This window comes from Phallusia mammillata, chromosome 6 (genome assembly GCF_965637545.1).
Source record: "Phallusia mammillata chromosome 6, kaPhaMamm4.hap1.1, whole genome shotgun sequence".
Classification (NCBI taxonomy): domain Eukaryota; kingdom Metazoa; phylum Chordata; class Ascidiacea; order Phlebobranchia; family Ascidiidae; genus Phallusia; species Phallusia mammillata.
In genome coordinates, this window is record NC_137257.1 from 2,370,603 (window position 1) to 2,386,902 (window position 16,300).

General features: G+C 35.6%; 1 protein-coding gene across 1 annotated transcript; it reads right to left on the bottom strand.

Moving 5' to 3' along the window:
- Positions 1–825: 825 nt before the first annotated feature.
- Positions 826–15,217, bottom strand: LOC145232303 (E3 UFM1-protein ligase 1-like). The gene is made up of 18 exons (XM_080096898.1): positions 15,040–15,217; positions 14,244–14,389; positions 13,979–14,105; positions 13,159–13,273; positions 12,999–13,094; positions 12,545–12,638; positions 12,338–12,484; positions 10,550–10,731; positions 7,916–8,104; positions 7,484–7,583; positions 6,827–6,946; positions 6,332–6,491; positions 3,998–4,224; positions 3,592–3,728; positions 2,936–3,108; positions 2,430–2,529; positions 2,195–2,275; positions 826–1,835 (listed from the first exon to the last, which is right to left on the bottom strand). Exons 1-18 carry the CDS (start codon positions 15,111–15,113, stop codon positions 1,662–1,664), a joined length of 2,442 nt encoding a protein of 813 aa, XP_079953024.1. The 5' UTR covers positions 15,114–15,217; the 3' UTR covers positions 826–1,661.
- Between the last annotated feature and the right edge of the window lie 1,083 nt (positions 15,218–16,300).

Below are 16,300 nucleotides of genomic sequence, written 5' to 3' on the forward strand. Positions count from 1 at the left end.
GCTTAAAAAAAGGGTTGTAATATTTTTTACCATTATTGTGATGGTAGCATTAATGTTAAATTACCATTTACAGTTGCCATAAAACATAGGGATGGGCCGACCTGAGCCAGTACTCGGTACCGAGCATCGCTGTTTTGGATGCATGACCAAGCAGTTGCACAAACTGACCAGAGTATTAAATTTAAATATTCATGCCCTGCTAATGTACGAAACTAGTGTTCGAAAGGGTGTCTAAGAACAAAAAGTATTTTTGTAAAATGCATTAGATCAGTGGTTCTTAACCTTTTTTCTGTTGTTACCCACAAAATGTTTTGATGGATATCAATTACCCCTTATTAGAAACGTTTGCCATCGAAGTTACTTTTTTTTTATTTTGAAAATGTGGCAGGAAGCCGATAAATCTATTAAGATTGAATTTGTATTGAATTATTTTGAATACATTTTACCCTCATTACAAAATGTTTGCTGGTTGCAATAATGATAACCAAGAATCTAATGATAACTATAACAGAAAATCTATGTTACCCCTTTCAAAATGCCAAATTACCCCTTTGGGGGTAATTACCCACAGGTTAAGAACCACTGCATTAGATGGTTAAAAACACATACTTCTGGGGCCTGTACAGCTTAATACTCTGCTGGTGATGTAAGGAACCTTGGAAAGTTACAAAATTAGCGTGGAATTGGGAATATCACATAGAGTCTACTTTTTCCCAATCAAACAACCTTGCAAATCATGCTGAATGAAATCATTGATAAGTACTGTACTACCAATATCACGTTAAGCCTAATAGTTAGATAACCAAATGTTTGTCACTGAAACCATTTTGTGTCAACACTCCTGTTCGTATTGCACAACTCCACAAGTAAAACAAAAACATCATACACCAGCACCTCTGAATCCCAGACTCTGATATCAACAACACAGAGGCATCAGATTAAAATAAATGCATAGCATACACAAGGTCAGGTACATATGCAGTAAACCTCAGTTAAGCCTAGACCAAAAAAATGTCGGGATTCGACGAAGATCCTGATTAACCGATGGCGATTAGTTAAACTAGTTTTGATACATATTACATAATATTGGTACTATATCACCTAATATCGTATGTAGGAACATTGTTGTTCGAATAAGGTCAATGACAGTGGCTACAATTTGTACAACATACAGGCATTCTAAACCCACCTAACACAAATAAGAATAGGTCTTTCCAATGATGTAAATGACGGGTATTTAAACATGAGACCAGTTTAAAAAATATTTTAGATTTAAAATAACATGTGCTAATCCAGGGGTTACCATGGGAGGAATTAACTTTAATTTTTACATGTGGTTTGTAAATAGACATTTAAGCTTTGGGAATATAATCTGTGAAGTTGATAAAAGCCCCAAGTTTAAATGATCTTTGTATAGTTTTGCATCTACTATGTAGTCTACTTGGTAGAAATGAAAATAATTTGAATTCTTAAGCAAGGAATTTATAGAAAAAGGTTGGGAACCACTGAGTTAATCTATTCGCCCATAAGATATTTGGCAAGCCTTACTGTCTTTGGTCCATCAGAACAGCTTTGATTGTTTAACACACAAACCCCATTTCCCTTAACGTTTCAAAACACAAAATAGCAACAGTATTTAAGACAGTAAACAAAAATAATATCTAGCTTGCAGTTGATTTCTTTTTAGTTACGGCAAGTTTACGAATAGCAGGCAATCCTTCGGACAAACGACTTTGAATGGACTGTATTTCACTTTCATCTTTACACGACTTGTTTTGTTCCATTGTCAATTTCATAATCATTTCCAAATATTGTTGAATGACAGAATGTACCTCCTTCATAAAAAGTTTGAATAATGGATTGTTAACTGTTAAGGTTTTTTTGCATACCGAAAAAGGCAGAAGTTAACATAACAAATTTCAAAGCAAGACATAGAATGACTTTGATTACATGCAGTGGTGGGATTCAGCCAGTTCGCCCAGTTCTATAGAACCGTCTCATGAAATTTTATGAGATCAGCGAACCGGTTAGCATTACTGGTTACTGTCAATGGACTTTTTCTAACAGAACTGACTGAAAAATATGACTTTTGTAATAGAACCGGCTGACAAAAAATTGAATCCCACCACTGATTACATGCCCAAGAGTGTACCCTTATTTTATTGTGTTGAAAACAGTACAGTTAAGACAATACCTTGTCAATTGTGCGGCTCAAGTGATTAAGAATATCAGGGACACATTTTCCAGGTGTGTGGATCATGTAACCAGTAACATTCTGTAAGCAAATTGTTGGTTAATGTTAAAATGGCCAAAAAATGATTACTTAATATCTAAACAACTTTTTTAACCAAACACATCGCAAGTTATCCTCGCTAAAAACATCCAATTGTATTTAATACCTATAACCCATAACCTCTAAAACAAAATACCTGGAAAATGATTGAACAGCAAAGGTGTAGAGCCATGGCCGGATCATTCTCCGTTTCAAGTTTATTCAACAGTGAGATTTTGTGAGTGTGAATAAATTGTCTGAAAAAAGTCAGTTATTTTTTTTATTTTTTTGGATTAGTATTGAAAAACATGGTTTGTCTGAAGACATGTTACAAAACAAAGCAAGTGATGAATAGACAAATAGACTTGCTACTACTTGTATTAAATACCAGGTAATTTAAGAGGTTTTCAAGATGGGTATAATTTCAAGAAGTATTGGTAAAGTTTATAGAGCTCTTCTGGCAAATGTATTTTTATTCCGACGTTTCGGCGTCCTATACAGGTCGTCTTCATCAGGGTAAATAACACAGAATGCGACTAGCACCGTCGTATAGGACGTCGGAATAAAAATACATTTGCCAGAAGAGCTCTATAAACTTGATATTATGCCTGGCAGCAATAGCTTATATAAGTATTGGTAAAATTAAGCCCTTTATCTATTTACCTGTCTTTTTTCTTGTCTGCACTTTTTAGTTTAAACGAGCAAGCATTTCTATCTGAAGCGAGATCGAGTGACTCCTCGAAAGATTCCAATGTTTTACTATTCAGTGAATTGTGAAGTTGAGTTAATGGAGTTTTCACATTCTCAGGAAATCTTGAAAGAAGTTTCAAACGAATCTAGAAACAAAACAATAGAAATAAGAAATGAAAACATATAAAATGACAATTTTATGAATAAAAATAGGGTCCATAGGGTATGCTTCATCATGAAAACAAACATTATGCGGTAAAATTCTATCAAAGCCACTTTTGTTTTCACCGAAATGCATCGCTTGCACCTAATAGTTTCCAAAGTTTGCAAAACTTCAATTTAAAGTCATCAAAGGTGACCATAGGATTAGAACAACATGCATCCAAGGGCTTACAAACTTATAATGCAAACATTTAGTTACTGATTGAAAGTATCTGGGATAGCAGACTAAATTACAGAAAATATCCTCCCAAACTTCAACATTATACTTTGTTTAGTTTTACAATAGGCATTGAATGTTAACTTCCCATCAAAGCAAAATCTAACATGTGAACATGTATGATCTACGAAAAACCTATTTGTGCGCTTTGCATTGTGTAAACACTTCTGTAACCAACACTGTGTCTTACCTCTTGGGACATTTCTGATTCAATTTCAATTGCTGGCAGAAACTCGTGAGCGGTCATTAAAAATATGATGTTAGTTAAATCAGTGCATATGGTCTTCAGCAGATGTTTGGTTAAACTCACTGGTGTGTCTGTGTTATCTGAAATACAAAGTAAACAAGTTTGGCTTTGATGGCAAAGACCCAGAGAATTAAAATTATTCGACCAAAACTCATTAACTAACTCAGAAATTTTGTGCTTTCATTTATATTTGGTGGCTACACACCAGTTTAAAACACAGAATATATTAAATTATGCACTGAGAATTCAAAGCTGTACAAATTGCAGACATTTATATTGTTATGTAAGCACACAATAATGCTTTTCTGTTTTATTTGTAATTAGATCAAAAACAAAATCCACAAGTTACCAGGAAAAACTTTTATGGCTTCAGCAGAAAGTCGTGCACTGGCCCACATTGTGTTAATCTCTTCTTCAAACTGTTTTCGAGATCTTATTCCTGAACTAGGGGTGGCATCCGACTGGGAAGATGATTTTTCGCTGGTTTCCTTTGTTGTTTTATCCTTTTCTTTGTGTTGTTGGGTGGTTAAGAGGAAAACTGACTTTAACATGGTTTGGAATGACTGCTGCAAAGGTCTAAAAATATATGTCACATTTCTTGAAAATTTGCAACAGAAATTTTTAATTAAGGAAGAGTTACAAGATCTTCCAATTTTGATCGAGTGTGGGTTGTTGTAAAAGTTCCACTACTAATGACATACATACACCAATTTAGTATTAAAAGAAACAATTTATTACTGAAGTTTAATTATGAGATCATCAAATTTTAATGGTTGTGTGAGTCATTACAAAAGTTCCACTACTAGTGAAACCTACATCAATTAAGAATTAAAAGTTCTATGTCAGAAATAGTGTCGCAAAACAGTTGCTGTTGGCTACATAGAATTGCGTAATACAGTGGCCGGCAACCTTTCAAAGACAACATGTAGGTAGACTTGTTAAGTCAGAAATGATAATAATTTAACAGACCAACATTATTGTGTGTAGTAGTGGTTTGTGCAAGCTGATTTGAATAGTGATTAGAAAGCAGACATATTCGAATTTGCTATCTGTGTTTTTAGTCCCATTAGACCTTAACAAACTAGAAGGGTGGCTTTCTGATATACTTCCATTTTATATATTCTATACGATATTTACCAATTTACTATACACATCATTTGATCTACACATATGATTGTTTTTGTAAACAAAAACTAATGGGTCCCCACACACGTGTTTGTGCGGATTTACGGTAAACAAATGTTGCGGTGACTTTTAGATTTTTAAGGACAAATTTTTAGAAAGCATTAACCCAACAATAAAAAATTTTTGTTCGTATTCTGTTTGCACTATTATTGTCATATAATTACAAAAACATTGAAAAAGAACGAAACAAATACTTTAATTTAATCTCTTGCTTTGACCCAGATATTGTCGTCCAAGGTCGGGTTTTAAACACATTTTTTTCTAGAACGCTGTAACAGTTGTGTTACAGACACTTTAAATTAAAAAGCAATTTGCTACAAGTGTATAGTTGTATACATAACAAATTGTTTTTCATTTAACTTTGTTTCGCAAAACGAGTACCATTGTCCTGTAGTAACCTCTCAGGGTGCACACGCCAAACGACTGTTTGACCTATTGACACCGTTTTCAATAGCACGCCGTCCTTAGTGTTCAACAACACCGTTTAACCTAATTTATACATGCCTTGAGTGTTGATTCCTAAATTTATTGCAAAAAAAAATGCTACGTTATGACGAAAGAAAGTTCTGAACTGTGTTAGTAACACCTACTAGTTGACCTTAAGTAACCCGTGGTCATGCGGCGGCCGACCTGACAACGATCATTTAAAAAAAAAACATTTATCTTGCAAAAATGCCAAGTTTATTTTTTCAACTTTATTTTGATTAACAAGTTTTGCTTGACATATACGAAACCGAAGCACACTTATTAGGTTTAAATCACATCAAAGGTGTGAAACCTTTGCCAAAACTGAAAATGTGAGTGATAACTCAATAAAACGAAATTGCATTGCTGTGCAAAACAGCTGATTTCTGATCACCAAAACGACGTCTCGTAAAACGTCTGTCCAACGTCAAGCTGAGCCCTCCTGCTATCGTAAACCAGTGAGTTACTCTCTTGGGACTTCTGCCTACAGTGTCTTTCTTGACCAAACGAGTGTTAGACACATTTACGTTTCGGGGGCCTGTGGGTGAACCGCTGGGTAATTCGGGGTCAAACTTCTGGAGGATCAAGTTTGGATTAATATCTAACATATGTCCAAATTTGAATAAATCTGAAACACTCTTTCTTTACCAAACGAGCGCTACAAACCAGCGTTAAAATTTTTACGTTTCGGGGGCCTGTGGGTGAACCCCTGGGTCATTCAGGGTCAAACTTCAGGAGGATCAAATTTTGGTTAATAACTAACATCTAACAAAATTTAAACAAATTTGAAGCACTCTTTCTTGACCAAATGCGTTTAACAAACCAGCGTTAGACAGAAAAAAGAATAAAAAATACGGACAAAAACAATATGTGTCCCCTTCAGGGAAGGGAACCCATAACTAAAAACAAGTGATGTAATAGTTTTAGTACTTAAATATGAAGCCAAAAACTGTGTGGGGTGCTACAATCATGTTGCCAACCCCTGGCATAATATTTAAACTTTAGGGTTTGTTACAAAACTAGCACATTTTACTTTTGGAGCTGTTTGGCAATTTCCTCTAGCAAGTTTTCAGGACAATCCAAAAGATTTTTTTGCAGAACATCGCAAATTTCATCAACGTCCATAAACAAAACTTCATCTTGGTTTTGACGACTTTTCGGGTTTTTTTCAACCATTTCTTCCTGTTCCTTTTCTGTGAACCAAAAACAATAACATAAACCCACTTTTCAGAGCTCTTCTGTTAATTGTATGTTTGTACTACTGCGAGCTCTATAAAGGTGGTATTATACCTGGAAGCAACAGCTGATACTACAACATAAATGGTTAGTGTCCAATATTGTATATTACTGAATTAGCCTTACCACATTACAAATCATTTGGACCTCAATTTTCGTCCGAACTAAGCAAAGATCCGGATTAAACACATGATTTATCACTGAACGCCCAATTGCCATGTTATTCTAACATATGGTACAAAGAAAAGATAAAAAGCCTGTTTTGTAATCTTGCAAGTATTTTTGAACTTACTCCACTTCAATCGTTTTTTGTCTTTTCCTTTTGTTTTTACTTCTCTCGATCCGACACCTGATCCACCAAAATCCCGCTTTGTGCTTCCCGAGCCTTCTTGGGCTTTCTTTCTTCTGTCATCTGCAAAAAAATAAGTTTTATATTTTACTGTCAAAACATTGGTCACAAAATATGCCCATGAAGGAACAAAATAATGGAGATGCTAACACAGTGTTTCTGAACTACAGCCCACAGTCTGTCAAGGGATAAGTATTTTCCAGAGTGCACAAGTATAGGCTACCACTAATAACATCCATTAATAAACCATAACGAAAGCCAGGTGCAACTTTTAACTAGCCATTGCTTTAAGCAGTCAAAATAAAAGCATTTTAGTGTTAAAAATGACATTGCCATTGTGTCAAAGCCCTTTTCCTCGCCCAAAACAAACAAAAAACTGTGAATATTTTTTTGAATTTGAGTCATCGTACATTTTTTTTTCTGCTTTAATCAGATAACTGCAACCAGTTTCTGTGTCAATATTCAAACCACAGTGAGTGTTGATACTTGTGGGGCTATTGAGATGCCATAGGTTTTCAGGGCAACTTTAAAGGGGCCATGAACTGTGAACGGTTAAGAGCCACTGTGTTATCATTTTAGAAGTTTTGACACAAGGCAAACCTCTTTTATCAGCTTTTCTTGATGATTCTCCAGGATTGTAATTGGAAAATTCTTTTCTTTCTTCTTCGGTGAGTGCGAACACTGAAGCCTTTTTAGCTTCCTAGAACAAAAAAGAACTCATTAAAAACACCCCCCTACACATTTTGGTTATAAATCTGTTACATTTGTAAATATTTGTATATAAAGCATCTTCCAGCTTGTTGCATAAGCAGTTAAACACTGTAACTCATGTTTTTTTATTTGAGTTTATGTTAGTCAACCTTAAGATGTTGAAATACATTTTGCCTTAACAGTGTCATTACTATCTTATTTAAATAGACTCTATTTGAAAGACGTCACAGCGTCACACCTGATTTACGAAAATACATGAATAAAAATGTTGCCCCCCCCACTCCCCTTCAAAATTTCTGTATTGCCCTCAGAAGGCTTTACCTGATTAGCTTTGGTTTTCATTAAGCCATCAAAATACTTTTTGCAAGATTCCACAAATTTTGTGTTGACAACATAAACTTTGGCAATGATTTGAAAATCAACAAGGGTTTTGTCTTTCTTCCCCGTTTGCCGAATATGCAGAAGAAGTTGACTGCAGTCGTCTTCACTAAAAGATGTTGGCAGCAAAGTCTGAAACAAAACTAGAAAGGTGGCTTAGCACATTTTACCATAGCATATACACTACAATCTATTCTGCAAACTGTAATATATTCTCTATATTTATTTTTATTGGGTCCCATATTAGCCAACATTTTTTATAATCTTGATTTGTTTCTGCAGGCAGAAACTCATGGGTCCCCAAAACCGCAAAGTTGTAAACAGACAACCATAAGAAACGTTGCTATAAAGTCAAACACAGTAATTGGTAGTGTTACTTAAAAAAAGAAGTTATGTAAATTACAAACTGTCCAAATCTCATGCAATTGAGACATTGTTATAAGTTTGTGTGCCTAAATAGCATAAAACACTGACATCTCAAAACGGCATATTATACAAACTGTCAAAATGTATTGTTGATTAATTCACCCATTTTGGGGGGTTGGTAGGGTAAATATTAGGGCTGCAGGGTGAAACACAATATTCGACAGCTACAAATGCCAAATTCAAAAAACTATCAAAAATTCATCCAAATCGGACGTTTTATAAACAATAGGTGGCTTAAGCAGTAAATATTGGGCTACATGGTGAAACACAATAATCGATGCCCTAAAATAGCATAATGAAAAAACTGTCCAAATTGTATTCAAATCGGACATTGTTTAAAAAATCACCCATTTTAGGGGGCTAGTGGGGTAAATATTGTGGCTGCAGGGTAAAACACAACAAACGATGCCCTAAAATGGCCCAATGAACAAACTGTCCGAATTTCATGAAATTCGGACATTGTTTAAAAAATCACCCATTTTAGGGGGCTAGTGGGGTAAATATTGGGGCTACAGGTTAAAACACAACAAACGATGCCCTAAAATGGCCCAATGAACAAACTGTCCAAATTTCATCCAATTCGGACATTGTTTAAAAAATCACCCATTTTAGGGGGCTAGTGGGGTAAATATTGGGGCTACAGGTTAAAACACAACAAACGATGCCCTAAAATGGCCCAATGAACAAACTGTCCGAATTTCATCTAATTCGGACATTGTTTAAAAAATCACCCATTTTAGGGGGCTAGTGGGGTAAATATTGGGGCTACAGGTTAAAACACAACAAACGATGCCCTAAAATGGCCCAATGAACAAACTGTCCGAATTTTATCCAATTCGGACATTGTTTAAAAAATCACCCATTTTAGGGGGCTAGTGGGGTAAATATTGGGGCTACAGGTTAAAACACAACAAACGATGCCCTAAAATGGCCCAATGAACAAACTGTCCAAATTTCATCCAATTCGGACATTGTTTAAAAAATCACCCATTTTAGGGGGCTAGTGGGGTAAATATTGGGGCTACAGGTTAAAACTCAACAAACGATGCCCTAAAATGGCCCAATGAACAAACTGTCCAAATTTCATCCAATTCGGACATTGTTCAAAATTTACCCATTTTAGGGGGCTAGTGGGGTAAACACTGGGGCTATCGAGTCAAACAAAACAAATGGCACATCTACATAACCATATCTACCATCTGTGAAAGTTTCATCCAAATCCATCAAACATTTCAGGGCAAAATGGGGTGGACAAACTTCAGGGAAGAAAAAAAAAAAAAAGAAAAAAAAAAAAAAGAAATCGAGTAAAATCAAGATGTGTCCCCTTCAAGGAAGGGGACCCATAATAAGTAGATGTTTGCACAATGAACTACATGTGACAATTTATTATCAATATATGTTAAAAGTTCAAATACTTGTGAGGCAATTATATGCTTGGTTTTATAAAAACAAAAAATAAATTTTATTTTGTTTTTTCAATCAGTTCTCTCTTCTTGATCAAACAAAATCGTCATTTCATACAAATTTCATTTCATAGTTCAGTGTTTCTTAACCTTTTTTGCGCTCGTACCCTTTGAGCTTTCATACAATTTTCTTGCACCCTCTGTCTAAAATGGCCGACGGAAGTAAATAAAATTGTAACAATTAAACTCAGTGTATTCATAACTTGGTTGTTGAATGCAAGTATGAAAACAGTATTGTAAGTAGTACAAAACTAACCCGTTCTGGATACTGTATATAACAAAGTAACTTGTTATGCATTCTTCACAAATATGCCTAAATAGCATGTAATTTCACCCTGCATGTCGTACCCCCTGCTTTGATGCTTCGTACCCCCAAGGGGTACACGTACCCCTGGTTAAGAACCCCTGTCATAGTTAGTTTAATAACAAATTTAAATTTCTGAGTAGCCAATTTAATGAAAAAACTAATTTAAAGCATTTAAAGATATTGTCAAAAGACCTAAAAACACATTTTGAAACCACACTTTTAGTAGGTGGTGGTAGGGTTTAAGTGAAAATTTTTGAAGATATTGTACAGATCTTAAATTAAAAAAAAAATTAGTGAAAAAATTAAATGCTAAGCAAAATTAACACCAATTTTTTTAAAACGAAAAGTCAAAAAAGACCTATAACCGCTGTAAACACTCACCGTTATATCAAACCATTCTCCATCAGTTAAAGTTTCATCTACAGAAGCAACCACACGATCCACAAGCATTTCTCCAACACACAGTGTATTCAGAAACAACATATTATGTTTGCTGCTGCCAAAACGTCGCTTAAGGTATGATTGGGGTTCACTGATTCCTAGCCTTGCCACCGCATCATATTCTACACACAAAATAGATTGTATCAATGATTTTGGTCAATGACTGTAACACATTAGGGATGGGCCAAAACTGCGAGATGTCATTAGGTGTGCCGCAAAAAATATTGAAATTAAAATGATCACGTAGAGTAGTAGTACCAGGTGCTTAGACCACTAGGCCAACATGCTCTACGGCTCTGAGATGTTCAACTAGGCTATTTAACTATGAGAGTGACCTGTATAGCAGCTTTATGACCTCATAGTTAGTGCCTTTGTCAGCTAATTTGCTGTGCCAGTTTAAACTGAAATATAAAAATTCAAATATATTTTTTATTCAAATGTTCGAAGTGTGCCAAATAATTTTTGTTTTTTCTAAAATGCACCTTAAAAGAAAAAAGTTTGGGAACCACTGGTTTAGTTAAACAACAACTGTCTCATGTGAATAAACAGTGCTCAGCTGACCATGCTCAATGCATTTTGGCCTCAAAAACATTCCCAATTCCACACTAGTTTTGTAGGTTTCCAAGGTCCCTTACGTCACAAGCAGTTTATTAAGTTGTACAGGCCACAGAAGTATGTGCCATTCTTACTTTCATCATCTAACTTATTCAAAAAGTGAGTTTTATTCTTGGATTTCCTTTCAAAAACTAGTTTTCTGTGTTAGAGGGGCATGATTAAGCAAATTTAATGCTCGGGTCAGTTTGTGCAACTGCTTAGCCGAGCGGGTTCTGGCTCGGCTCGGACCATCCCTATTACAAATACTGCTGAAGGTACGAAGCACCAAAGCAGGGGGGTAAAATGTCAAAATAAATGCTGTGATGCTCTTTTGGGAAAAGATTGTTTACAATAAATATGATTTTACAGCTTTGCCAATGAATGCATATAAATGTTGTCAAATGTACTTCACAATTATCACAAATACATGTACTTCCTTCAGTCAATGTAGACAAGAGGGAAAACCGTTATAATACAGACACACTCACAAACTAATCCCTATGTGCATTGTAGATGGACTAAAATGGGAAGTTTTGCTTGACTGGTGCCCAGTCATTATATTATCCAGTGAGGCATGCTTGCTGTTATGTATATGTTGCACTTTTAAAATATAATTCTAAAGGCATGTGTGCCAAGGTTGGCAAGCAAAGCAATTTTTTATGGCGCGCCAACGGATTTGCATGTTTACATTAAAGTACTGATTTAACCTTTTACATTGCTTGTTTTCAGTTTTTTATCATGACATTGTTTTTAAATCCATCTTTTCTGCTATATCCTTATTATTAATATCAGCTGACACAAACCACTATTACTCAGAAAAATGTTGGCACATAAAGTCATTACCACACAGAAATCACAAGTAAATTGGCACATGTTGCTTAAAGGTTGCCAACCCCTGTTCTATATAATCCCATCCCAGCATTAAGGGCTAATGCTAATCAAGGTTGCCCTTTCAGTAATATATTCCAGTGTAATAAGGCAATAATACATTACTCTTTGACGGGAATTAAACATTTTCCAAATATAACCAGACAGACAGCCCAATTAAGCTACACTAGCCTCCATTAGCTCTAAGCAATGCAAGTCACCACAAACATCTACACTTGGTTCAACATTTGATCAATAGACACTCACCTATATAATTATTTTGAGAATAAAAACTGTCGATCCATTGGTTCTGAGTTTGCGTGTGAATAGCAGGTAGAAATGTGGACTTCTCAGATCGGCCACCCACTATTTGACCTTTAATTCGACCTTCAGCAATAAGCTCATCCACAATAGCTGTTGGTAAATAAATTTGTGAAAAGTTTGGCTCAATAACAGCAGGAAAAATAGACTTACAAAACAGTAGTTTTAGTGACAGATCATGGCCAGTAATAAAAGCTGATAGCATCATTGGTCGTGTAACTGCACTCAAAACACCACGAATGCGAGCCTGCAAAAAAATGTTATGAACCAAATCTATGCATATGAAATAAATCATAAAAGTGAGAATAGATAGCAAAATCAAAAACATGGAACACTAATAGGGATTAGTAAAAACTGCAAGTGTAGCATTTGTTTGAGCACCAAGCATAACGTTGTTCCAACACGCTCAGCGTATTGTGACGTCACAAACATTCCCATTTACGTTTTTAAAAAACATAACAACAGCAACCAACATTTGTGACTTGACTGTAAGATTATTGTGCAATAAGCAAGCTTAGCACAAAGCATAAAAAATTGTGATGCTTGGTACCGGGTACCCGTGTTCTGGCCCAGTTCTTCTTGTCCTTAAACACTAACATACGCTTACCTTATGACGAGCAATAAAGGATTTCGTAAATATCGCATCCCTATTGACTTCATCGATTTGACCATCAATTACTTTTCCAAATCGACTAATTAGTTCCTGAAAGAAAGTAGGGCAAAAACAATTATTTATAAAAATGGAAATCAAGTGACAAAAAACTTACTGGCACAATGAAGTCTCCAGGAAGATCGTAATTTTTGCTGATCTCTGCAATGGTTAGTTGACCCAGGGATTGTAATGTGTCATTGATATCTTCAGCTAGTTGGTCCAAATATTCACTGAAAAGTATGTGGTAAACAAACTTCAGAATTGCGTGTGAAAATTATATTGGCAGCGTAAAACCAAAAGGTCAATATCCATTTATGAGGTGATTTTGTAATCATCATAATAGCAAATTCATAATTGGCCATGTCTCTTTTCAATGAGGAAAATGAGACCTAAACTAGGCTATGTGGATTTTCAGGAGGGAACACACGCAAATTTGTGTGATAGAGTAATCAAAAAAGTTTGGATTGAGGTAAGGTTTAGAAAACAATAGTTTTTAAAATGCATTTTTGCGTGAAGAATTGTTTTTTGTTTTTTGAAAAAAAGTTTTTGGACACAACACAGGGTGATTTTACAGCGCTGATGTATGACCAATCAAAGCTACAAAACACTGGCATAAACAAATGGTGGTAAGTTAATCCATAAACAACAAATGTGCTTTAGGGGGTAGCTGACACGGTGACCACAGAGTCTTTCGCTACCCCGCACATTCTTCCTTTCAATTTATTTTGTTTTTGTATAAACTTGAAATGTTTCATGCGAAATAAACTTTAAGATCTTGATTTCTGCCCACACAGCATGTGCGGTGTTACTATACACCACAATACGGCAAAGCAGTTTGATTAACAAGAATGTACTTAAACTAAAGATTTTAACATACAGTAACATGCTGTGCTTAGTATCCCACACAGAAGTGAAAAAACAAACTTAAATTTCACCTTTGAATCATTTGTCCACAAACCATTTGGAGATGTCTGTCCGATTTTACTATTTCATTTGCTTTTGCTTCAACATGACTAAAATCCACATTTAGAGATTGTTGAATTTCGACCAAATTGACTCGCCCTGAAAAATGAATTACATTACTGCTTAATACAGGTATTAATAGGACTGTTTGTTACTCTGTTACTCTTTACACACACAAACAAAGTTCAATAAAAAAGCATGGTTATCAGATTAAAACAAGTTGCACTAAACTATTACCGCCATGAACGTAGAGTTCGTCTCTGATTTCTCTCGCTAAATGTTTTGGTGTCAAATACTCCTTTCCGTCCATTGAGTGCAAAACATCGAGTAACTTCATCTCTTGAAGTTTCGACAAAATTTCAATGCAGTTCCGCTCTGAAAGTCTAGAAATTAAGAAACATAAAATTAAAATAAAGCCAGTATTCTGAAAACTTTAGTGTGGGTTGACTATTAAACACTGCCAAAACCACTCTGTTACACAACCATCCCAGCAAAGAATTCTGTAGATCAGGGGTGGGCAACCTTTGTTACTGTAGGGCCAATTATAAATGTCAAAATTGGATCGCGGGCCGCACATGTGCATAACACAAAGTGATTTTGCTTTGTTTCTTACCAAATATGCTTAACTACAAGTATAATTCGCATTTGATTCTAGCCACATTTTGCAAGATCGCAGAAAACTAGCACCAGACGCATTAATCAGCTCAAAAATAGGTAAGAATTGGACTCGTTTGCCAATACTGTTGAAATCCAAGCGTCTCTGCGGGCCGCACAACCTCTAATGAGGGGCCGCAGATTGCCCACCCCTGCTGTAGATAAACTTAATCGCAAATGCAAAACGGTAAAGATCTTTTCTGTCAGTTAAACATAACATGTTCAAATTCAAACAGTTGACACCAACCAATAAACATGGTGTAAAGCTAATAAAAGACATTTTGTTTGTCTGAAGTAAAAGAAAAAGAAGTTGCAAAAAATTAAAGACACAAAAGTGTTTTTTTACGCAATTACCAAATTAGATTTTAACGAGCCTTACTTTTGAGTGGTTATTGATAACTGTGTCCGCTGAAAGTCAGCCTGCAGTTTCTCAATTTCTGTCCAATCCGACATATTCTCTTGTTTTTATGTTTTTGCAGCTTTCCAATTGACAACAAACAGTCTTGCTTGCCTCGTAAAACGTGATTTGCAAAAACTAAAATTGCTACCAGCTGGATAGGCAGTCATGCGAATCGGAAAACAATAAAATATGATGTTTATGATAATTTTTACAATGCTTGCCAAATTTCAAACAAATGCAAAAACGAGCACTAATCTGGTTCGAAAGTTCTCGCCTTCTACATAAAACCCTATATAAATGTTTTTTTTCCTCTAAAGTCTGTATAACAAGCTTTCTTTTTTTGTAGTTTCGCTACTGTCTCTTGCAGGGGTGCAAAACCTTTGGCCGCCAAGACGAGTTTATGCGGCCGTAAACAGTTAAGACTAATTGCCATACTGTTCAGGGTAATTATTGCACCAGGTTGGACATTAATCTGGGCTTTTCAGGCGGGATTAGATGGTAAACATAAGGGATAAACACATTTCTCTACATTAGCAGCCTAATACACAAGCAAAAACAAAAAGTCACTTGACGGCTGTGGACTAAATAAGGGTCTGCGATGCGGCCGTCACAGCATAAAGCTTGTGCATCGTTGGTTTATTTGGTGCAAAATACTTTAGCAACTAATCACACATCTAACCGCATTTTTCCTAATGTGTCACATTATACGATTTTAATCCAAGCAAACCTAGCTAAATTTAATGCGCTGTTTGGTTTATTACCTATAAACGAACTGAACTACTTCTTAGCAGCTAATAGCAAATGCAAAAACAAACAACAGCTTGTTGGCCGAACAAAATGCTGTATTTACAGTTTTGTACAGAAGCGTCAAAACCTACGAATGCAACGGGAAAAAAGAACAGCAGAAACAAAATCACCAAAACCAAGGAATACTTCCGCACAAAAAAAAGGCATTAACAATTTGGCTGAGCAGCGTAAAATAGCAACAAAAAGTAGACGTGCACTAGGGGGCGCTCTGAGAGCCAGTTCACAGTTTACCAGACGCATTAATCAGCTCAAAAATAGGTAAGAATTGGACTCGTTTGCCAATACTGTTGAAATCCAAGCGTCTCTGCGGGCCGCACAACCTCTAATGAGGGGCCGCAGATTGCCCACCCCTGCTGTAGATAAACTTAATCGCAAATGCAAAACGGTAAAGATCTTTTCTGTCAGTTAAACATAACATGTTCAAATTCAAACA

Coding starts and splice junctions, on each gene's coding strand:
- LOC145232303 (XM_080096898.1), bottom strand. CDS start 15,113: ATGTCGGATTGGACAGAAATTGAGAAACTGCAGGCTGACTTTCAGCGG. Junction 14,106..14,243: donor CGAACTCTACGTTCATGGCG/GTAATAGTTTAG, acceptor TTCATTTTTCAG/GGCGAGTCAATTTGGTCGAA. Junction 3,729..3,997: donor AGCCATAAAAGTTTTTCCTG/GTAACTTGTGGA, acceptor TTTGTATTTCAG/ATAACACAGACACACCAGTG.